Source organism: Netta rufina (genome assembly GCF_964035555.1).
Source record: "Netta rufina genome assembly, chromosome: 3".
Taxonomy (NCBI): Eukaryota; Metazoa; Chordata; class Aves; order Anseriformes; family Anatidae; genus Netta; species Netta rufina.
In genome coordinates this window covers 36,537,740-36,563,543 of record NC_140125.1, presented here as the reverse complement: position 1 = coordinate 36,563,543, position 25,804 = coordinate 36,537,740, and the positions used below count along the sequence as shown (strand labels likewise).

General features: G+C 33.7%; 1 protein-coding gene across 1 annotated transcript in view; it reads left to right on the top strand.

Annotated features, from left to right (window-relative positions):
• The window catches only part of KIF6 (kinesin family member 6), a gene marked incomplete at both ends in the record, with an annotated part of 172,226 nt that overhangs the window by 93,436 nt on the left and 52,986 nt on the right, over window positions 1-25,804 (top strand). Inside the window, one exon of the mRNA XM_084283351.1 lies at window positions 19,779-19,881. Coding sequence (XP_084139477.1) covers window positions 19,779-19,881 — 103 coding nt within the window. The remainder of the gene's footprint in view (window positions 1-19,778; window positions 19,882-25,804) is intronic.

Sequence of the window (25,804 nt, the reverse complement as noted above, 5' to 3'; positions counted from 1 at the left end):
ATATCCTGAATATTTCAATAACAGTGCTTGCAACCTTCCTCACAGTACTGGATAGCTGCCTATAGTATAAGTACAGCCTTCATGTTGTTATGCTCTTACTTTTAGGGCCAAATTATAGATATTTTTCAGAAGCTTGAAAAGCAGTAGTTCAGGAGTTGTTTTGTAACAATTTTTTTTTTTTTTTAAGGGTTACAGCAATTTAGGTGCTATTTCAGAAATGCTAATAGAGAAAACAGTACAATGAAAAAGTTAGTAGCAATAAGTCATACTGTGAGGCATCAGATGGGAATCTTGAAAAAAAAAATCCATTTTCTCAGAAATAGTATTGCAAAATCCTAAATTTTATAGAGGAAAATAAGTACTTATGATGCAGAAGAAATCTTAATGTCATAGAAAAAAATGCTAGAAGGTACACAAATAATGGAGAATTAATGTATCCTTCAATAATGTATTTAGTTGGGTTTTAATAGAAAACACACGAAACAACTTAGTACAACTGTTGATTTATGGATAATTTTTTCAGTTGTTAAAAATTACTTTTAATGGGTATATGCACAAGAAAAAACACTTTGGAAACAGTTCAGTGCACAACTTAGGGCAAGAGTAAAGATAGGTAGTCATTATGTATACCTTTCCCAAATGGCAAAGACTGTATCTATTAAATCATAAATAGCAGCTGCTGTAAGTTTGTTTTGCAGTGGAAGCTTTTCCTTCCAATTCTTCTTTTTGATATTTCTTTCAATATTTCATTCTTAATATAGTCATCTGTTATTTGGTTTTGTAGTTCTCCTGATGTTCTACAGTGTTCATTTTTTCATTATGTATTCAGAATTGTCACTTAAAAACTTCAAACGATTGTCATGTTTGCAGGTGTTCCCACTGAGTACTTGTGCCACTCTTGCTATTTCTAAAGAAATTAAATGACTTCTTAGTAAGAATATTCCTGAATAATGTATGAGCTTCTGTTAACATTTGTCATAGTATGTTTCTGATTCTTTACTGAACATTTAGGAATTTTCATTTTGTTTATCATGTTTTTCCTTCGTGTTCACTATTTGCGTACTTCCACTGCTGTGTGGGTCTAAATTATAAATAAAAACAATTCAGCTTTACATTGCAATATGGAGGCAATGCATTGAATAAGATCCCAGACTAAGATGCAGGACATCTGCTTTTTATTTCAGTCTTTATTATTTACTAAGTTTGTGAACTTATGCAAGTGACCTCATCTCTCTGAACCAGTTTCCTCAACTGTAAAATAAATTAGAGTAGCTTATCTTTCATGATCACTTTGAGATTTCATGTTCAAAGGCCATCTGTAAGTGCAAAATCTTGTTTTTCTAGCATTGAGGAGCAGATCAAATGATTTGTGAAAGTAAGACAGTGAATTAGAAGCAGAGACCAATATAAAACTTTGGAAGTCTTGGCTCTTCATATTCAGTCAGCATTACTGCAACACATTTTTTTCTTGAAATTAGTTCTCTTTATTGATAGATTATTTGTTTGGGAAGCTTTGTTGAAAATCTAGGTTATGCTGACTACTTAAAATTCTGTGCATGAGTGAACATTTCTGGTTATAATATGTTTGTTATTTATTGTAAGTTCTTGCAGTAAGATGCACACAGATGTGTTTCATGTCCAGCCATGGCTATTTGCTGAGTAAAAGAAAGAAGAGTCAAGTACTCAGCATGAATTTGGAAAGTTCAGCATAGCAAAATGATTGTATTTTTCATTATGAATCCTTTCCTCTGCAATACCTCCCTACTTTGATCGCCTCTTTGTTTATTCAGCTTTCGCTCTGGCAAGAGGCAGTTCAGAATATTTCATACATTTATTCAATCTTTAAGTGTACAGAAAGAAACAGACATCAGCTTAAAATGATGGCCAGTGTTTGTTAACAGGAAGACAATGTTTAAGTTCTGTATTAGAAGTGAAAAAATTACTTAATATAGGGGAATACTGGAAGAAAATCTTAAGCAAGTTTGTTTAACTAAAGCCTAATATGAGGCTTTATATGAGGTGTTCATGGCTCTAAGATACAGCACATTTAATATTGAAGTAAGCCTGCATGACAAGGAATTTCCATAATACATTGTCACATTTTGATCTTAAGGAAAAGAAGTTTAAAGCTATTGATAAACGTACGGTACTTGCTGTTATGTGTTAAGAAAAAAATACACTTTTTTTTTTTTTCTAGTGATAGTCATTTATTTCAACACAGATTTGAAAGGGGCAAAAACATTCTTAATTCTGTGTCTTGACATAAGCAGGTTTAGCTACAGAGGTTAGTAGTGTAAAAATTGTCTTTTGATCCTTTGCATATTCAGTTATATATACATATAATTCAGCTGGTTAGAAATTTAGGTTAAAAAGAAATTGAAAGACAGCTTTTCAGTAGGAATTGTGCTGATATAAAATATAATTTCATTCAAATACTTTGCGTGACATGATTTTATTTCTTAAGTGAAGTTCCTTAACATAGCTATTGAAATCACTGAATTTTCTTCAGAAAACCTCTGTACTGAAATGAGTCAGACAACAGTAAGTCCTGCCTCCATGAGCAATTAATTTTGCCGTTGACATCACTGGGACAAGAATGTGAAGACTACAGTCAGAATAACTAAAGCTGAAAATCTGAAATTAAATTAGTAGGAGCAGTAGGAGCACTGTAGAGAACATTTTTAAGTGATGGCATGATATGAAAAGTGTGGCGTGTTATAGTACAGTTGTATACATATTTTATAAAAGGTTGCCTTCTACTCTTAGTGATTTTTTTTTTACTTGTACATTTTAAAAAAGGAGAAATAAGAGCTGCATCTCCATGTTTATCTGTGTGTGTATGTACATATGTTAGCTGTTTCCCTGATTCCTATGAATGTACTGGGGTGAAGAAAAATGCATGTTTATTTGCAGAGTAAGGAATTTAGCTTCTAATTCATTTTAATTTATATGGTTAGTATTGGGAATGCCAAAAAAAAAAAAATTGTGTAGCGTGCATATCCATCTAATAGTAAGCAATCCGTAACCACTATAATCTTTCATAGGCTAAAGGAATTTAAAATATTACATACTTTTCTAGCAGTAGTCATCCTCTAATAAGACAAAATGTGAAATGGTCAGGAAATAGCTAACAATGCACTGATAGGTTTCAGGAAAACAAATAATCTGCAAATTATTATAAGCAAATAGATGTTGCTAAATCCTAGGCTTTCTTTTACCACACTACAGTATCAAATTGCTCTCTGACTGTTATTTCATAGGGAAAGGTTGCTGCACATAAAGAGGAAGAATGATTATTTTGCTGAATGCAGATATTTGTTATGACAGAAGGACTTACTGTTAACAGGATAGACTCCACCAACCCACAACTACAGGGTAGAATGCACTTCCTGCCTCTGTGGTCAATTTATGATGGAAACTTCATCAAAAAGTTGAATTAATTTTTATCTTGGTGAGGTTTTAGGAATAGTGATTGTAGTAGTTGGGGAACTTAACTTTCCTGTTTTGAATTACATCTTCAGTTTAAGCCTTAGAGAGTTTTAAATACTGCTTTTACATATCAGACGTGTTGTTAAAATCCTATTGGTTGTTTTTTTTTTTATGAATGTTTCTGGGTTTTCTGTGATGAGTTCTTGTGCTCAAGGGGAATCAACAAGGGTATTTGCTTGAATTCCAGAAATATTTGAGTAATATTCATGAAATTTCTCAAGTGTTTTTTATTTCTTTCGGGCAATCTAGGGACATTATAAAAGCATAACTGTTACCACATATTACTTTTAGTCTAGAGCTAAGCAAGTTTCATGCTCATATCATTTTGCGCTTACGTGCTTGTTCTTATAGATACAAGTCCTAGTTTTATTTCACACAAGCTTTAAGAGGCATTCAGGTGACGGATAGGAATGGGTGGTAATCCAATTGACTCTGATAACACGTTAATGCAACTTCCTTCCATTCTCCATCACTCAAACACCCACAAACATTTAGTTTCTTTTCTTTTCTTTCTTTTTTTTTTTTTTTTTTAATTAATTCAGCTTTTGACCTGTACTGAAACAGGAAAGTACATGTGTTGAGTATTCTATGTATTATGTATCAACAAAAAGAAAACATCTACACAGTTAACCTTCTTCAGTTGTGCTGCGGCTTTAGAATAACAATTTTTAATCTCTGTTACAATACTGCCAGGGCGAAGATGCTGTCATACCAAATAGAGGTACCTAAAGTTGAGGTATCAGTGTATACAGTCAGATGATAGGATCTCTATTGTCACATTAGGAACTTAGAAGCATGTAAGCATGTATTCCATAACGATCATTAATTTCTTATTAATTTATAGAGCCTGAAAGACAAATAACCGCATTAAGGCCTAAGATCGTATAGAGGCATTTAATAATAATAATAATAATAATAATAATAATAATAATAATAATAATAATAATAAACTATTACCATGTTAAACAGAAGAGGTATTAACTAGTAAAACAAGATTAAGTATGAAAAAATGAATGCAACAAATTATCAGTCTTCCTGAACATGCAAATTCCAGGCTCTACTCTATTTCTGTCCCAAAACCCATCACTTTGTTCAGAAAGAAGCAAGGTATAATAATGCTAGCCCCAGGTAAAAGGAAATTTCAAAGTCAGTGTTGCACTCAAAACAATCCTTGTATCAAGTCCTACGTATTTGAGCAACGCTGCTGCTGACACGTGGAACTCCAGTACTTGGTGGATGGTACTAATCTTGCTGTGGCATTCATTACATGAAAGTGCTTTGGACAATATTTCAGTCTAACACATTTTTCTTTTCTTTGTCTTTTGTTGTTGTTGCCAATTAATGTACTTAGTGATAAAAGCAGTGTACGTGATTGTTATTCTGCACATATTGGTATGTTGGTAGAGTTTGACTTTTTTGTATTTTGTATTAAAATGCAAAGCTGTATTTAAAAATTTTTAAGCTGCCTGTAAACTGTTATGTAAAGAAAGCCACCGATCTGTCCTAGAATTTCTTGAGCCAGAGCCATTTTGAAAGAATGGCAAAAGCATACAGCTGGAGTTTATTTCTCTTCCAAGCAGTCCAACTTCTGTCCAACATATGGCTTCTGCTTACAGCTTTCCTTGAAGTTATAGACACATCCCTTTTTCCATCTGAGGTGACTATCCCTGACTGCTTTTAATTGCCAGACCTCCTGCTTCTGTCCTATTTGCCTCTCTGGATTTTATTAGATTAGCAAAGATTTGCTATTTAAAACAATTTTTGACTAAAAACTGTTAGGGAGCTCCCGTGAACAATTCTTCTAGCCAGTGTGTCAAAGGAGTGGAGATGAGTGGAAAGTTTTATCGGAACATTTTCTTCTGTGAAACTACAAGAGCAAAATTCTTTAACGAGCAGAAAGCATAATTGTGATATACATCAGTGGCTGAAGTTTCCATGCAGCAAAGATCTGTTTATGCATTAAAAATTTCGACTTGTCAAAAACTTTCTTGGTCAAAACCAGTAATGTACTCTTCATTTACTGGAACAATTTTCTACATATTCTGTTTTCAGTTGAGTAAGATTTACAGGACTATGACTTTTAAGAAGATATCTACCTGTTTTATATCCCCCATCAATGTAAAAGTTTGGTGCCCGACAATATATAATTGCCCCCAGAAAGGCTATCAGTAAAGGACTTTTATACTACATTTTTTATTTGGAGATGGTGTGTAAATTACACAAGAGCTTTCTGGAAATACACAGATTTGTATGTTAAAGTGCAAGGTTCTTTATTGGTGCGTTATCCAGGGGACCTTTCCTTTTCTAGCCCTCCAGTATGGCTGCTTTATCTTTGGCAGTATTTGCATTATAGAGCCATACTCTTGCTTTAATACTAGTATGTTTTGAATAGCAGGAGTAACAAGACTAAAGAAAATCAAAGAAGAAAATAATTCACGAGATAGTTGTAATTGCAATGATGCACATTTCTTCTACAAAAACACAGTTTTTATTTGTCTTCTGTTTCCTAACACAGCATCACAAATGTAAATAATTTATAGTAACCAGAAGGGGATAGTATTCATTTGAGAAGAAGGTATATTTTTTTCAATTGTAAAAGAGATTTGAGAAGCATAATCCAAAGCCTTAAATTAGCTCAAGGCCTTAAATTAACACACAGGTTAACCATCCCATGAGATATTAGCTAATCTGAATCAGGTAGGAGGCTACCTGGGGTTGCTTTTCCCAAGTTCAGTTACAGAGGCCCAAAAATACCACTGTCTCTTAAATGATGCACAACCAAATCTATTTCAAATTCAAATGATAATGGAGATTGCCTAGGAATGTTCAGTAGCAGAGTCTAGGATTTAAAAGACATTTTGTTTTCCCAGTACTAGTATATTATAAAGCACTTCATGATGTCCACTTCTACCATAAATCTTCCATGTGACTTCTGTTATGTTTTCAGGATCATATACATGTTGCTCTCCAAATTAGCAGAGTGATCAGGATAAACGCAAATCCATTAATCTCAGGGGGACCCCACTGCTTAAACTTCTCTATCATGAAAACTGAGCATTGAACCCTGCCTGTCTTTTAATCCATTGAAAGAACTTTCCGCCAAACTTCATTTTCTTTATTATTAGAGAAAGTTGCATCCCAGACAGAAAGTTAAAAAAAAAATAAAATAAAAAAAAAATAAAGAGGATGAGTGTGTTCAAATCTAAGCTTGCAAAAGAAACTAAAGCAAGTGGATTTTTATTTTATTTTATTTTATTTTATTTTATTTTATTTTATTTTATTTTATTTTATTTTATTTTTTGCTTACGCTAGTTACTGGTTCTTACCCAGGAAAAGATTAAAGAAGAAAGAATTATTGCCACTATGTACAAAGAATGTCTTGAAGATTAAAAACAATGTAGTTACTAACTATAAACTGGACATTTTGTGCCAGATTTCAGCAGAGGATGTTTATAAAGGTAATGTAATGTTATATATTTGTATTTCAAATAAATTGATGGAAATTAATGTATTTGGTGGGAAAGTGAAATTTACACCATCTACTCTGAAAGGAAGTCTCCAGGTTCTAACACTGAAAGAAGTAGCATATGGCACCCAAGTGAACTTTACTTGTATTGTGGTGCTATGAGACCAAGAAATAACACTGTGTTTCTTACCCTCATTCAAAAAGCAAAGAAGTATATTTGGGCAACCACATCTTCTAGTTCAAAAGTGGAACACTCACCAGTGGCCTCCTAAATAATGATCTTGGAACAGATTATAAAGGAAAGTGTAATCAAGAGGTAAATGAGATAAAATATTTCTTAAACTATTTTATCAAGAGTAGAGTTTAGCCAACTAACCTAAAAGCTTGGACAAGAGTCATGCAGCAAACTAAATCTGTCTAGGTTTAAGCCAAATATTTGATATGTTGCTGCACAGCAAACTGTAATTAAGCATGACCACGGTAGGGTTGGTAAAACAATTTTTAATTAGATGAAGAAAAAGGATATCACAATATGTTGTTGGAAGGGTGAGGGTGAGAAAAACTTGTTACTAGTTCTTTGGAGTTGCCCTTATGTTTTCATGGTTTTTGCAGTTATGTTTTCTGTTTTAATTACTGAGTTTAGCACAAGAACAAAGTGTGTGCTTATTAAATTTGTGTTTTAACATTGGAGGTATTGCAGTTACTAAAGACAAAAGAATTGTTTTGCAGGAAGGAATACATGATTTTGTGGATTACAGTAGGCAAAACAAGATTAAATCAAATAACACTAGCTGTTAAGTCATGAGTTCAAGTCTAATAAAAGCGCTGTTACTTATTAGCTCAATTAACTAGTCCTGAGTAAGATTTCATTTAGTGGTGTTTGCATTTAGGCACCTTGTATGAAACAAAGAAATCAAAATGAATCAATGATGGTGAAGAAGCTTTTTAAGAAAGTAGAAATGTTGTTTTAAAACAGGAAGATAAATGTTTTCCTATTTTAAATGAAAGTTGCAGGGGGATATATTTATGAATTATGAAACTATTTGGAGTAAATACCAAACTGAGAGAAATCACATGTGGCAAACAGATTATAAAATATCACATCAATATGGAAAGGTAATGAATATTCTGAAACAATAAATTAGAAGGTTTGTAACCATCACAGGTGGGTCATTTGAAAACAACTTTCCAAACAGGACAGCAGAGATGAGTTTTTTTATTTTATTTTATTTTTTTATAAGATTGTAAAAAGAATCGTATGGTAGTAAAGAAATGATCTTGTAGTTACAAATAAGCCTGTAGGTGTGAGTATTTTAGGGCTCAGTTTGTTGTCTCTGAGAGAATGTTGAAAGATGTGATTAGTTTTTCATGGTTTTTGCATTGATCTTATCTTACTTGATTTGTTGGAATGCTCAGCCTTGTTTCATACCTTGTTTCTTCTGGTCTTTTATGAGAAGCATATCTTTTGCCTATATAGTATGCTAGATTCACATTCATAAATAAAAAAAATTGCCAGGTTTAGGATCAAAACTTTGCTGTATGGAATTAAGCATGTTTCATAGAAATTTAAGACATTAGGGCCACTTTATTATTTTTTTTTCCTCTTTTCTCTTTTTCTGTGGTACATTGTAACTTAAAGGATTTGATGCAGCCTAACTAAGACTTAGAGTTTCCTGATAGAATACTTTGGAATGCTTGGCTGCTTCTGGTCTGTGTGTATTTAGGATCCTTTATGGCTACAGGCTGGACTTAACGACCAAGGTCACAGAATCACAGAATGATTGGGGTTGAACAGGGTGTCTGGAGTTCATCTTGTCTAACCCCACTGCTCAAGAAAGTCCACCTAGTACAGGTTGTCCAGAACCATGTCCAGGCAGCTTTTGAATATTTCCAAGGAAGGAGACTCCACAGCCTCTCAGGGCAATCTGTGACAGTGCTTGGTCTCACACTAAAAATTTATGTCTTGATGCTCATTGGGTCTCCTGTGTTCTAGTGGGCTCCAGTTTTTGCCAATTTCCTTTTGTCCTGTGTCCATCTTTATTGTATTCTTACTTAATTTTTTATGTACAGTGATGAGATCACCCTTGAGTCTTCTCTTTCCTAGCCTAAACAGTCCCTGTTCTCCCAGCCTTTCCTCACAGGAGAGGTTCTCTAGTTCTTTACTGGCCCCTCATTGGACTCTCTCCAGTTTGTCTATGTCTCTGGTACTTGGGAGCCCAGGACTGGACACACAAGTCCAGGTGTGGCCTCACCAGTGCTGAATAGAGGGGAAAGATCCCATCCCTTGACCTGCTGGAACACTTTGCCCAGTGCAGCCCAGGATACTCTTAGCCTTATTTGTGTCACAAGTTTATTGTCACAAGGATTGTTAATACTTCAAATGCTTTCTATTTTGATTAATTTAAAAGTATTTTCAAGGAGCCAGGATTTCTCTTGTTGCAGAGTGATCGCTAATGACCATAACTCAAAACCACGTGAACTTATGTGAACTTTCTATGGCATCTAAAGAATGTTCAAGTTAAAATTCATCTTTCTTCTGAAGAAATCTCTTTCTGAAGGGCTTATTTTTAGAATATTAGAAGTAAATAGGTGTATTGCATATGTATTGCAATATGTATTGCATAATTTTGTTCTTAAAAATGTAATATGTGTGCTATTTATCATTATTATCAGCAAAAGGGGACTTGAATCAGCTATTTGCTGTGCTTTATCCTATTTTTTAGTGAGTAGTAGGATTTTGGTAAAACTGTTTAAAAATGAATAAAGGCATTCATCAAAGTGCTTTATTAAAAATGAAAATTATAGTTCTATTTAAACCTCCTCAAACTTCTGGACCATTAACACTGTGGTTCAGCTGGCATGTACACTTATGCTTTTGTTTGGCAAGGCTGTGTTACAAAAAGATGTATATAGCATTCAGAGCATTTAGAATATCCCCCCACACACACACACACACATTTACCAAGATTTAGTGCTTCCTTTACAATTCAATCTTTCAAGAAAATAGATTTGTTTTAAAGCTTTTAACAGATGAGGAAAGTCCAAAATAATGGAAAAGTAACCACAAGTTTTCTAAGAGCAATGTGATAAATTTTTGAAAAGGTGAAGTGAAAATTCAGGAAATAAATTAGCCAATTTGTTTTTAAGTATAATATTTATCTCCTCTTTTTCTACTTTGTCTCCTATCTCATAACTATTACAGTTAAAAGAGGAAATATGTATAAGTGTATATATGTATTTATACTATACATATATGTAAATATATACATATGTATATGTATTTCAGGTACTAGTACTAACTACTACTGAATGCTCTACCAACAAATCTAGACTTAGGCTCACTAAAATGCACCCCTACTATAATATAAGAGTTACAATATGTTCAATTCCGCAGAAAAACTTCTGATGTAAATCAGAGTTTATCATATGCCTATAAGTCCTCAGGTTTGAGAATATTAGTTAAATTTCCTGAAGGACTGTTTTTGCATGTTTATTTTGAGAATAGTCTATATACATTGACTGTATTGACCAATGTTATTTAAAACATCAGCAATGGCATGAGAAAGAAGGGATGCTTTCTGTAATGTAACAGTTACAGGACTTGTTCAGGAGGGGAGATGATGTACTCTTCAGGAAGAGAGTACATGAAATTTAGTATGGTTGTTGCTGGGAATAGCATGCCTTATAACTTTAAAATCTGTGTGTGGGCACCCAAGAGACTATCATGTTCATTCTGAGGGAGAAACTCCAATAACGCTTCAACAGAAGAAGAATCAAAGTTAATTCTTTTACACATAAGTTTTATTCATTTCTTAATATCAAATTTTCAGCTACCAAAAGGAATAAACAATTAAATTGGTAATGCTCATTCATATTGGATGTAAATAGATAGTAAATTTTAAAATTTATTTACAATTTTGACTGGTGAGAAGACAGCTTACCACAGAGCATCTGCCATGGTTTCTTCTCTCAACTCTCTGTGTAAGCACACCCCACTTTTTAGTGCTAAAGTGTTCCTGCTGAAAACAAACAAACAAACTTGTTATAGAACAGCTACTTCAGTTAATAATCTGAAATATTAAAATAGCCCCAAACTAATTGATGGTGTAAACACTACAGACAATTTTGTCTTGTGTTCCACAGATGTAGAGCATACAGGATTCAGAAAACCTCAGTATCTTAACAAAGAATAAAGCTAAAATGTAATGTAGAATTAAAAGTAACATAAGTTTCCAAAACCAGATTGATGTTTATAACAAGTCATTTTTCCTCTGTTGAAGCGCTCTGAAAATGAAATACGCCTCTTTTGTGGTTTATGGTGTTACCGGCAAGATTGGTAGTGGAGCCAGTTCTCCAGGCACCAAAAATACACGCAGATCTCTACAGATGTGTCTAACAAAAAGCTTCATTTGCCTTTGGTCCAAACTGTCATGGCTCCATTGATGTAGGCTGTCATTTGGTAAAGCTCTTAAAATATTCTTATCCCACAATTCAGTCATTTTTCTAAAATTGTGAAAGATATAAGGAAAATGAGATTTTAAATACGGTATCTATCACTCAAAGCTCCCTAAAATATGTAGATGAGGTAAATTTTAATGAGAGTATTCTATCTTTATTTAGACATGCTGGTGGAGTTAAAAAAGGCAGACAAAATTTTGAACATAAAAGCCTGTTTTCCAGTCTAAAACAGAAGCAGCAAACATTGTTGCTACTGAAACATGGCAAACGTGTGAGTAATGTCAAGATATATATATTTAATTTGATTTTACTTAACTGAAGTCTTCATCTTAAAAACGTAGTCTAAAGTAAATCGAGTTATTAGATAACGTTCTTTCAAATGGATGATGATAATTCTAATAAAAAAACTTGCACATTTTATATAGCATAAAATTTTCCTTCTACGATTATATGTGCTTTTCTAGCTTTTTCATAGTCTGCAGTGTCCAATATAAGATTTCTCTCAGTTGCAATTGTCTGTTCTTATGCTGTGTAGGCTGCACTGGTTGTCTGTATCATACTTGATATAGATCACAACTATTAGAGGATACAACAAAAACAGCTTGAAACAATAACACTTTACATACATCTCTGATTCACGTTTTTGAAAGTTAAACAAGAAAGTTCAGAATCAAGTAAACTCTGCATCTTGTTGAAAATGTGCCTTCTACATGCTGAGGCATGGTGTTCACTTTCATCAAAATCTTGTCTACTGGTTTATTGTTCTGGGTATAAATATCTAAACAGGTATTAATTTTACTCCTCTTTCTCTTGCGTTTTATATATTGCAATGCCTCTTAAATTCTATACTTCTGTCTTTTGCCATAGAAATAGAAAGTTATTTTTTCCAAACACTATTATTTCTTGGCTGATTAACAAGTGACCTTAGATAGGTTTTCAGTTCAATCCTGCATTATATTAAGCTGCATTAATCCAATGAATTATTAGATGGAATTAATTTATCTTTCTTAAGCTTGTTAATCACCAAAGAGTATAAGTTAATGGTCTCCTTTTTTTAATTACAGCTTCCAGACACCAATGTAAGTAAATATCTGAATTACTTACATGCATAAATGCAAGTGATACAGTAACTAATATTCGAGTTGAGTTGCAATAAATTATATGAAGGTGCAAGATAGAGTCTTGGAAAAAAATGGATTTACCTTACTAAGATTTTCAAAAGAATTTGAAGAGAACATTGTGGCAAAACTGTAAATAAAAAAGTACCTGCAACCAAAATTAGAGATTAGAATCACAAAAGATATAAGGAAAACAATGGACTAACATATTGGCCCTGTCTTATTTTAGTAAAATTTTTGCAACTCCATCAACTGTTTAAGGGTGCAGATTTAGACTCCTACAAAGAGAGGGAAAAGCACATTCTATTTGTAATGTGCTGTTTTTAATGTAAACTGAGCAAAGTAGTATAAGATATATATCCTTTTTTTTTTTTTTTTTTTTTTTTTAATCAGAATTTACCTGAGATTTGTAATTCCAGCATAGACAAAAATGCTGGAATAAATATTATTTATTTAGATGTGGCAGCAGCATTGGGTGTGTCTCCTAAAGTTCTTGTGGGTTTGACTTCTTATTTTCCTTTGTATCCACTCTCTGAGCTTCTGCCAAGCCTACCACGCTTCATTTCTCGTCTCTTTGTACCTACTAATTAAGGATTTCCAATGTGTGTATGTGTTATATAATCAGATATGACCTCACAGGCAGCTTGAAATAAGAAAATGACTGTAAACTGTAGTCAAAAAATACCTATTTTTTTCTCTTTGAAACATGCAAGCCATCACAAAAAAAAAAAAAAAAAAAAAAACCACTTTGAAAATATGAAAAGTATTTTTGTAGTAATGTTGATATCAGAACAAGAGAAAAGTTTGTTATTATCAAAAGATACACTACTTTGTTCCTCACTGCTGATATCTGCAAACATTTTCTTCATGCTAAGTAGCCTCTGTTTCTCAGTGTCTGCACCCTGACAGAACTCTGCCCAACACTGAAAATCTGGTAACTCTGCTGGCTGTTAGCTCTTTAAAGAACAAACAAAAGCATGACTAAGTAACATAAAGTAGGCACATCGTGAATCCTTAATGTTGATGCAGATATTCAACATGATGTTGAATCCATGCCATGTCGTCTGAGAAATTATTAGAGCTTGTAACAGAAACAGAATCAGTGCAAAATGGTACTGTTAACTGAGAATAAAAGACATCCTAGAAAAAAATGTGTTCTGTCATGTGAAGGTGATGACAATTTATTGTTACTAACAGTTTTTCTTTATCCTGTAACTCTCAATAGCATTGTGCTTCGCAACATTTGACAAGGAAGGCAAACTAGCATTCTTATTTTTCTGACAAGGAAAACGAAGGAAAAAAATTTCAATAATTTCAATCCTTTTGCATTGAGGTCGCTCTAAGGTTCAGTGTGGTATCAGATTTAACACATGTAAATAAGGAGCCTAAAACTGGATTTCTGGCCATCATTTGCCATGTAAGATCAATTGGCTTTTGTTGCAAAAGTCGACCTATTAAATAATACGCTTGGTTAGTATAAAAAATATTTTTTCTTACCTTTGTTTTTCCTGACATTTCTTAAAATAACAAAAATTAAAAAAACAGCATGATCAGGTTCAGCTCTCATATATTATTTGGAATTTTGGTGGTGGTGGTTTTCTATGATCTTGGTGAACTGCAAAATAATCAATTTTATCTTATTTTAAATTAAGTTCATACTTAATTTAACATTTTTATATGCATTTTGATATTTACCTTACTATTCTTATAGTATTTATTAATACATAAACCTTTTAAGAATTAATTTTTACAAAATTGGAATTCTATGTAACTTTCATTTTGATTTTCTTAAATAAATCCTAGTTTTAGTGATCACATATCCTCTAACAGTATTTATTGCAGTACTTGTAATGGTACTTGTCTTTGATTTGTGTCCCCATAGTTCTGTACAAGTTTGTTTTTTGCTGTTAGGCATTTACATTGTCTCATTTAGTGGTGAACTGCTGACTAACAAACATTTTAACATATACAGAATAGTTTGTCTATTATGCATCAGTTATCTTTATGTTGATAAAATGATGCCTAAGTAAATGACCTCCACACCAATTAACTCAAGCTTCCGTGAGTAGATTGCACAGTGAATATTTGCACATGTGCAGTGCAGTCTGACCTTCTGGATCAATGTGCACTATCACAGTAAATATAGTCAAACTCAAAAAACTGTTCATTTTACCCTCTTCTTCCCTGTAAATGAACAAAAGAAACTCCTGAGCCAGAGAAATTAAATTATGGTATGGTCTTATTTAATTCATTGAGTGTGAATATTCTGTTTTTCCTTTGAGGCTTTAAATTCCCCGAAGACTATATTTTGATGTTTAGCGCTGCAGGGGTACAATAAGCAACCCTGTTTTATGTCTTTCCCATTTCTTCAGTGCAGTCTGATGAAGGTAGTCATATGTAATGCACATGCTCATCATGATGAATTTAGCTGAGCTTTACAGCAGGAAAATATATGTTGTATATTGTCTTAGGGTTTATTTTCCAATATTTCAGTATTTATTTTATTTTGATTCATTATTTCCAAGCTCTGTTACACCTACTTTTTTCCTTCCTGAACAGCTGGCCGTGATATCTTGAGCGATCCTGATGAAGATGTAGTGAAATACACTTACATGCAAATACTTAGTTTGCTTACATGCAAAGACTTTAGTTCTAATATAAAGACTTAAATTTGTCTTCAGTTTCATTTGAAAGTGCCCACAATTCGTTTGTTCATACTTGATTTTAAGTGGAAACAGCAAGAACAGGTTGACCATTGGAATATTCTTCATAAGAATGAAGAGTTGCAATTCACAATAGCCACCATCCTGAAATTCTTCAGACAAGACAAGCTCTCTATGAGAGCTTTCTTTGAGCCAAGCGGACATTTTGCTCTTTGTTTCAGTGAAAGAGTTGGCAATTACTGGCAGACAGAATACTTGGTAAGGATGAAAAGACAAAGTCTTCTACAGTGAAATAGTAGTTTTTACTAAACAGATATGTAGGCAGAAAAGCGGACAGATGCCTTTCTCATCAGAATACGTGGTCTATGAAGAGTCAGAACAGCTATTCCTAAGAGGTTGCTTTTGTTAACACAGTCAATGTTCCTCCCTCGGAACAGCTCAAATTGCAGCTTTGATTCTTCTCTCTTGGAGAGTTGTTTCTAATTCTTTTTGCAGGTAAAACTGACAGCCTGTGCCATGAGGGCCACTACAATTCCCTTGAAACTGTCATACCAGGATCAAAATCTGGCTACAAGTTGGGGTTGTAAGGGGATACTGTGATTCTGCTTTCTGACAGATAAGGTATCTTCTATCACAGAAGATACCAATTTCATACTACTGTGTGATACATTTTTCCAGACTTAACTAAAGAGTGATATAAATATTTTCTGTGGGTTTTATGCACTAAATTTTATGTAGTTCTTCTCCCTTTAAGCAGAAATATCTTTTTCAACAAACAAACCAAAAAGAGAAGGTGTCTAGACTAGCACTCTCGAAGTGTGACTTCTAGATGGGGTACTCTTGAAAGCTTTATGTAAAAATCACTAAAATAAAGTCTTTAAAAATAGTCCAGTACTTCTAAATTGGGATAATTTCTCTCCTGGCTTTTGAGCATTTGTGTCACACTATACCCTAGATGTTCCTTTTACTTATTTTCCCATTTAGACGTTTGAGAGGCTTTGAGTGTTGTTTAGGATAGCTGTAAATAGCATTTGTATATGTAACAGTGTAAAATAAATTACCCTAGTGATAGAAGAAGGTGAATAATGTTTGTCAGGGTCTTTGCTGATTTGTGGGCTTATAACTGGCATAGGTGTATGACTGAGTCTTGGAATCCCTTTGATCTTTTTATGTCACCTCCAAAATTATTACATTTTTGCTCAGTTTTGAATTATTACTAATTTCAAGTGTTTAGCCCGTTAATGAATACTACATTATGCTTTCTATTTTTTGGTAATTTCAGCTCTTGTTACTCTAGGTCAGGGCTTATGACCAGTCATGATTCTGCTCTCTGACTTACCAGGGTCAGTGGGACAATTGTAATTCGGATGTTTTCCAGGAGGAACCCCTTGCAATGAAAAGTCTTGTTTAATATACAGTTTGGGGTAGTACACTGGATAGGAGTACAGACTGATATCAAACCTTTAATGAGAACGTTCTTAAACATTCAAATTCAGGATGTGGATCAAATATGACTTTTCTCCAAGTTTGTGCACTTTGATTTGCAGTGAATGACAAGTTTGCTATAGATTTCACATTTTTGAATGTTTAAACATTAAAGCCAATTTACACAATTTAACAGTAAAGTGTAAAAAAAAATATATATGCAAAATATATCACTTTTTAATGCAACCCTGCCAACTTTTCATGAATGATTTCATGAATGTGATTGAAAAAAAAAAAAAAAAGTTTTTTTCTGATTTTCTGATTATTTGAATTATTTTAATGACAACGTTAATTCCAGTTCACATTGTAATGACATGATGACATGTGTTTCCTGGTTCTTTCCCTGTAGGATATGATGATTCTTCCTTAGATAAGAATTTTCAAACATTTATTTTGTAACACTATGCTACAGTGTTAAAGGAGAGGAGAAAGTATTTGGCACATAAGAGCAAATGAAAATGTTTTCTATGAGACTAATAGTTTTAGCTGAACTGTTTGAGAACCTTGCCAACAATGTGCTATCATCAATGATTTCTTCTCTTAATTCTGCTTTTATTAATATCATTATTACATATAGCGTTATAAATATATATCAATTTACAGCTAGAGAAAAATGAAGTCAATAGAGCCTTGTTTTAAAAGAACACGTAGCTTATTTGTTTGAATTAGGCTTAGGAGAGAGAGCATGCCAATAATTTTAGTGCATGTTTGCACTTGGAGGCCATCTGAAAGAAGACAACATTACTTTATGAAATTATAGGTCATTTAAGGAAATATAAACAGCATGATTGAAAATACATTAAGCATGCAGAAGGAATAATCTTTACTGAACAGAATGAAAACACCATCAAGCTTCCAATGTTTCTTGCAGTCTTTTACTATTAACATTACTATATTCCCTTATTATCATCCTAAATGTCTCCATCATTATCCGCAGGCTACAGCATTTGTTCTGTAGCTGTTTTATGCTCATATTATGCTGAGATAAAAACTGATTTTAACTGAGATAAAAAATGTTTGTTTTTTTTTAAGCTTCTTTCCTGAGATACCATTTTCAGAATGTGATTGTTTGCTGTTCCATATACTTCAGTATTTTCTTAAAACGGACTGTATACACTGGAAAATTTGTCCTTCCCAAGAATTCTGGAGATCTATTTATGAGTGCTTTGTTAAGCTGTACCTGTTCAATTCTGCTGCCACTTAATGTAATAGGGGAAAACTGTTATCAGGTTACCTTTAATTTTAGTTAATGCATTTCTGCCTGGAAGAAACTGTAAGCACCAAAAAAGTTTTTGTTTTCCAAACCTAATTCCAATTCTTAAACTCAAAGGCAAAGCATTGTCAGAAGGGTTAAATACTTTACATTGCAGTACTACGTATGAATAAAGTTGTTTCACTGTTTATTTTAAGCTCAGCTGTGAATTTCATTAAGGCTTTCTGCACTTAATACAAACTTTTTCTGAAAATAAAATAATAATTCTAGAGGGTCAGCTCAGGCTGCATATTAAAATTAGTGCTAGTGATGGGATGTATGTACTGTAAAATTCTGCTTCCAAAGCTGACTTATTTTCTTCAATGCAAGCATAAAACATGAACACTATCTTCTCAGGTCATTATCAGAGAAAAATATATTTTCCTAAATCCTCTTGCTCTTTTGGATCACACAGCAGCAAAACTGCACTGTATCTTTCTTTGATTTTCTTATTCAAAAAGGGTGGAGCATTTCTGCATACTTTGCCATTCAAACATTCCTGGTGGTTCTATTTTCAACTCAAAATGTTTAAATTAGTAGCAGATGTGTTGATTCTTTTGACTGAAATAGAGGGCATTTTTTTTCTGCTATATTTTGAATAAAGATTTTTTAAAACTTTTACTGATTATTGAACCCTAACTGCTAGTCTGTGTTACCAGCCTTCACTGTAAACAGTATCTTACACCACAGAAATCTCATACAAGTCAGTGAAAGGTAGTCCTGAAAGGAAAAGTACAATGAGAGGCAGCAGAATACATTCTGGAGTGACTATACAATGCAGTTTTTTTCATGCGAACTCAGCTGGACTAGCAAGGTGTAGCATGCTAGTATTGCATAGCCCAACATCTGTTTATGTATGCTTTGTTAATACATGTCATCCCTGCTTACACAAAAATTGCAAAGTAGGTAGCCAGGAAAATAATATGCAAACATTATATGTTATTGGTAACATTGGTCAGTTGCCACAAACCATATAGAAAACTCTTGCACAGCAAAATCCCAGGAAAGTTTACACAATGGATGTGGGGCTCTTGATAGCTCTGAAGCAGGAAGGCAGATTTGTGAGTAGCCTTTGAATATTTTTTTTGTTAATAGTAATACAGATACATGGTTTCTTGTATCTGCAGATCATTCAGCAGTGATAACTGGTAAATAAGACAGACTATCATACTTTTCTGGAGTAATCCTGAAAAAAAAAAAAAAAAAAAAAAAAAAAGCAAATAGGTCTTGAACTTCTGGTGCACAAAAGAAAACAAATACCATGTTGAAAGTTTAAAAGGCAAGAACCAGCCATTTTTGTAGGTACAATATCTGAACATCTGATTCACTAAAAGGAGGTGACATTCACCAAGAGTGATGAAACAGTAATTAAAAGAAGCCCAACGTTTTTTCTTCCCAGAGCACTGAAAATATTCAACTCATGTCTTGGGGCAAATATGGTAGAAGAATGAAAGAAATACAGAAGCAAAGTGCAGCTTGATACCTCATACTCTTATACTTAAGAAATACCTCATATTATACTTAAGAATATTTCATATACAACATTCACATTTTGGTTTTATTTATGAAAAATGTAAGTTGTCTTGAGAAATTATACAACACAAATATTCATGCTTTAGAGAAATTAAGTGAAAACAAATTAATTTGTCAGGTAAGAGAGCTTTTGTCAAAAATACTTTCCTGTTGCTGGACCACAGAGCATAGTCTACTGTTTTTTTTAAGACCATTGGGCTGATTTGCTATATTTGTCTAAAAAGGAGTTAACTGAATGTGAAATGTCTGTCTCTTGCTTATTTTGAAGTAGTTCCCTTTTTTTTTTTTTTTTTTTTTTTTTTTCCTTGGGGCAGGAGGAAAGATGTCCCTTGGATGTCAGGAGGCTTTTGAAGTTTTCAAGTGGGACCATGCTGACAGTGTAACCATTGAGGACAACAAACAGCTTCTAAAACAGAGGTGAGTGTCACAACGGGACAGCTGGAGACAGACATCTGAGAGTTCATTATAAGCCTGAATAGGAACATGTAGTTTTACGCCAAACATCCTAAGCCCCTGTTAAGATGTTGGTACAGAAACTTGGCCTTTTCTTACAGGGGATATTTCATATTTGGAAGGCACTAAGAGATGATGGAGGGAAAGTCTGAACAGAATATGAAAATGGCATGAGTGATTTCAGTGCACCTTTCCACAGGCTTTATTCATCTTATCTTCATAGCCTCATTAAAGCAATGTGGTAAATGGCATTCACGATCAGGAATTATCTAGAGGAAGTTAGATTCATGTGACTAAACTGATTACTGTAATTTCCATTGTTAAAAATGCTTTACTGGCTTCAGCACTGAATTGGACAGTAAGCTAGGAGATGTTTAACAGATGCTTTTGTCTTGCTTCTATCTTGTTTGCCAAGTGACTTTAGCTTCTCTCTTCCAGTTTTGCACTCTAAAACAGAAATAATACTTTCTACGCACATTTATTGTTAATGCTAGCAAAGCACTTCAAATCTTCTGGTGAAGATGATGAGAATGGATAAATATTAAAAACATGAATTTTAATAAAGTGGACTTTAAGCATCTCAAAAATCAAACCACCAAGACTTTATCATGCTGATTGTAGAAAAGTACTGTTTCACTGTCAGTTTTACAAGTGAAATATAATGTTTTTAGATCAGACGTGTCAAAAGTATATCTCTCAATGTACCCTTCTAACTAATATTCCCCTAAACCATTTTTTCTTTTCTTTTTTCTATTTTTCTTTTTTTCTCCTGGGGTCTCTTCCTTCATGTTTTGTCTGCTTTTTCTGCTTTGTTAACAGAACAACTTTCCTACTTACCAGGCATTAAATACATTGTTTTCAGGGTCACTGAATCTTATATATATTTACTTCAGTGTAATTCAGGCAAGAAATTATCTGCTCCATGTCTCCATGGTTTATTCAAGATCTTGCTATTTACCACTTTCATGAATTGGTTAATTTTCCACCCAGGTCTATGACTTGTAGCCACGGGGGCACAAATTGCCAAGGCATTAGAAGTTCATAAAGTTTTATTCACATAAACTGGATATTTAATAATGTCTTTCTTCTGATCAATAGATCAGATGATGCCACATGTAACTTGCACTGCAGTCATTTCTGACGTTACTGTCTATTGAGAGAACACTTCATGGTTACAGCGTGATCATGGGAGCACAGCACTTCAGAGCCATGTCTGGAATTTACTCTAGTTAATCACAATTCTGCCATATTTTCTCTGATAGTTATTACTATGAAGCAAACCAGTATTTCCTTCTGGTTTCAGAACATGTAATAGAGATGGGCAGAACCCACAAACTGACACCAGATTTACTTTCCCTAAAGGACAAATTGATTCACATTCATGCCTTGGATAGCCCCTCTCTAATATGCAGCAGCTGATTGCTGAACTCGGTGCTGTGAATGTTCATACCTTGGAGCAAGACAGTTTTCCCCTGCCATTTTCAATGGATTTTAGTAAAGATGCTTGTAGCTCCAAGTTTACTGAGTTCATTAAACTGGATTTGTATCAAGTCCAGTCTGTAATTTTGAATGCAGTCTCTGAACCACCAGTTGCACAAAAACTTGGTTACCCAGCCAGTGTTCAAATTGCACAGGAAGAAGTGTGTGGACACCACATGTTTAAAGGTTACCATAACTTCCATCTACATGTAGCCCTCTCTTGTTAATATTTTTGTGTACAGTTACATAACCACTTCTGTCATACCACAAACAGTATTTGGTTCACAACTTACTTATTTTTAGCTGTCATATTTTCTTTCTTTGGGTATTTTGGGTAGATTCTCTTGGCTTGCTAATTATACCATTCTTGTATTAACTGAATGGTGAACTCTGGTGAGCCTAGTTGAAAGTTTGACTGTGAGGGTCACAGCTGTTGCTTGGGCTGTGAAGTTATTCACATGGATGTGAATCTATATGAATTATGGAGTCTTCCTCCTTGGAGATCTATAAAATCCTCCTGGACATGGTCTTAATAACTTGCTCTTAAGTGGCCTTGTTTGAGTAGGGGGTTGGACCAGATAACCTTGTTGGAAGAGGTCACTTCCAACCTCACCCATTCTGTGATTCTGTCAATATACACGTACATATTTGTAAATACACAGTATTTTTTCTATAACTGCCTGTGTATAAACTATCAAATGTAATCAACTGATCAAATCAAATACTGAAACTATTTATTTTGTCTTAAAAAAAAAAAAAAAAAAAAGTAAAAGAAATACTGTCTCAAACATAACACTTTTTGTCTACCACTTCAGAGATCTTTACAGGGGTTTAACTCAGTATTGTAACTCAGTATCATCCCTGGATTAAAAAAAAAAAAATAAAAAAAAAAAAAAAAAAAAACACACAGGGAAGCTTATTTAGTTAAGGGTAATTTCTGATTTACGGTCTAAGTGAAAGACAATAGATTCAGACTATCCCATTAGTAGAGTTACCTATGGGAAGTACTAAAAAATTGGGCTTGTAAGATAGAAAGGGTGATCTTTTACAGCTTAGGCTGCAGTTAATACAAAACAACTCTTTCTCATTTTTCTTCTGTACAACAATAACTGCAGCCCTGCTTAAGAATCTACATGTATGTTTATGCCCAGACAGAATCAGACTTCTGGAATCTGGACATCCTATACTTGACTTCCAGAGAACTTAGTAATGTCCTGTTCCTCAATACAACAGTGTTCTCTTAGCATTGTTTTTCTAAGGTGGAGAAAAATGTGTCTCATTTTCTGGTGAAATATACTAGCGAGAAATCTTCCCAGCTAAGCAACTCCACTGCAATATTGTATACTGCAATAAGCCTTTTAAATCCCATCCTAGTCAGTATTTCCAGAATTAAAATTCTACTGAGCTTACAGATGTGATGTAAGTCTAGTTTCCATTTTGTTGTTCTCCATTAATTTTTTTCCACTTGCTTCTTTTCCTGCTTTCTGTGTCTCAGCTAGTTAGCGGCTAACTTGGTTTTTAAGTAGCTATGGATGAGTTTCATGGAAAGGATGAGTATCACTTAGGTCTAATTAGAAATGAGTGAATGTTTGTGTATTTCACTAAATATCTCCAATCTCTCATTTGACAGCGTCTGAATTTGTCTTATTTTACACTATGAGTTAGGTATTTGTTTTTCAAAGTATTAATTTTTTGATTACTGATACTTATGTTCAAAGAGTTAAATCTTTGCAAAATTTTCCTTCCCCGGCAGTTAGTGTCCAAATTCATTCTGGTGTTTTCGACAGAATATTTCATCTTGTAGATACTAGAAGCCATGATTCAGCCTTCCTACAGAGCAGTCTCTCTTCATGTAGGATTCTCATGGACTCTTTGGAGCTAACAATATAATCAATCACTCATCACTATTCATGCTGATATCAGTTTTATGCCAGACTTTTTATTAGAGCAGTATCAAAAGTAGCCTTTTTTCTTCCAATATTAGAATCAAATCTTATGTGTTTATCTTGTTTATTTTGTTTGTCTATGATTCATAGTCAGAGATGGAATTTCTTGGTCTGTTATAAATTAATGCCAAATTTTAGTTTAAGTTATAGTGCCAGCTAATAAACTATGGTGTTTGAGAAACAGATGCATAACCCATTCAGCTATTCCTATTTTGAAGGCAGCAAGCTATGAATAAGGTCTGGATAGACATCTGGCTTCAGCTTGTCTAGCTAGATCTATCTGTGAACATGAATCAGAGTCCACAGGACTTTTGCCTCAATAATTTCTAAGTAATTGATGAGCTTAGTATTTGGTCTATGGGATATGGAGGAAAGAAAGAGGTACTTTGGAGTGTTCCCATTAGATCTTCACACAACCTTCCATACCTTTTGTGTTTTATGTCAAAACAAGTTCTAAGTGGGAAAGGATTATATAACGTTCTCACAGATGCTTCAAAGGCTTCTGCCCTCCTTATGCGAGATATAGTAAGTGCGGGAGCTGTTTAACCACATTGAATTCAGCCTTGAAAACAAGTGTCCATGAGCAGATCTGAATGTGGTCACATGAAATTCCAGCACTTTCCAGTTTTACAGGGAAATGGACTAATCGAGAATGGGTAGTTTTCCAAGCCCCACCTTCCCAGGTGAAAGTTACATTTCTTGACTAAGTTTTGCCACTATTTGAGTTAGTCAAAAATACAGTTTGCAGATTTCCTCAGTTACTTTGGCTAGACGAAGACCTAGACCAAATCATTTGAACAGTTACTTAACTATTAAGTGTTATAGTTTTGCCTTCACATTCAGCAAGGGTCCATTCACACACATTGAAATAACAATTCAGAATTTCATGTCAATCCTAATGGCCTACGACAAAGGTCACAATGCAGCAAATTATTCTTCTACACTTCAAACTATTACAATGGATACTTCCTTGAACAATGTTCAGACATTGCCATTGTACATTGAACTGATTGTCATGATTCTTACAGCAGAATCCACTTGGCATTTGAATGCCTGATCTAGATACCATTTTTCCTAAACAGCTTTATATAGTACTGAGTTAAATAAGTGTAGTAATTATGTCAACAACTGCTATAAAATATCAGAAAACTGATAGGAGGAAAAAAAAAAAAAAGGATAAAAGGAGAAGACCTCAAGTTCTAGCAGGTTATAGGGAATGTAGAGGATATAAATGTATTCATTCTGCTCAGTAGGCAGCTGCTTTGTAATGAAATCCCTAGATATCACACATTTACTAAGGAGCAAGACATACAGTGAGCAGAATGCTTAACAACACTGAAGTGAGCATCACTGCAACATCATGCTGCAAGCTAAAAAATAAAATTATGATCATTAGAATATTTTTCATACCACATAAAGGTTTAGTGATTTGAATATAGTCAGGAAGTTGTCAGTAAATTAATTTTTACACGTACCTACTGAAAATTTTTAAGCACTGTAGTCCATCTTTAAAAAATGACATTTTTGGCTATGAAATGATTACTTATTATTTTAATAATTAACATCTAAAAACATCCTAGTCATGGACTAGGATGCAATTATACTCAGTATTGTTCAAATATAACAAACATGGTCTCCCTAAGAGCTTGCAGTATCACTCAGCATGCAGGTGGGCAAGATACTTCGTCTGTACATGGTTTATATTATTCCAGTCTTAACAATTTGGGATAGATGTCTGTGCTGTGATTCACAATATTTTTCATAGGAATGCAATTTTTAACATTCTTCAAGTCACTTAATCTCGCTGTATCTCAGTTTGCTCTTTCTAAAAATTTCTGTAATAATGCTTTGCAGTCAAGAATGCTTTGAAGATTCTTTGACTGATGTTATTCGGTGTTTTGGGAATGTAAGGTTGTAAAAAGTGATCATTGCATTACCTCTTATCAAGTACAATCTCAGACAAACATTTCTTACTATGAATAATTTGCTACTTAAATTCAGTCAGCTATAGCACAAAAAATACAGTGAAAAGGCATATAAAAACAATTTTCATCATTAGTTGGGGACTGAAAACTAAAAAAGGATATTTTCAGGAGAAATATAATTACCAGCTCTAGACTCATCTAGGCCACCAGAGTTAATCACAACTTTTGTAGAAAAGGACAAGTGATATTTGATTGCCACAGGTGGTTTTCTTTTACAGCACACTCAAGAAATATGTGAGTAGATTAGTGCTGTAAACATTCTGAGAGGAGAACCACCTACTGAGTCACTAAAAACACATCCTGCAACATGCTGAGCTTTCCTTGGTCTTTCCTTCAAGAAATGACTGAGTTAATTTTTCTTGTCAAAACACTACCCCAAGATGGAAGGCCTCATTTTATGCTAGGATGGTACAAATATGGCATATTAAGTAAAACAAATCTTGTGAATTACAAAAGGCAATTAGTAATTTTCTCAAA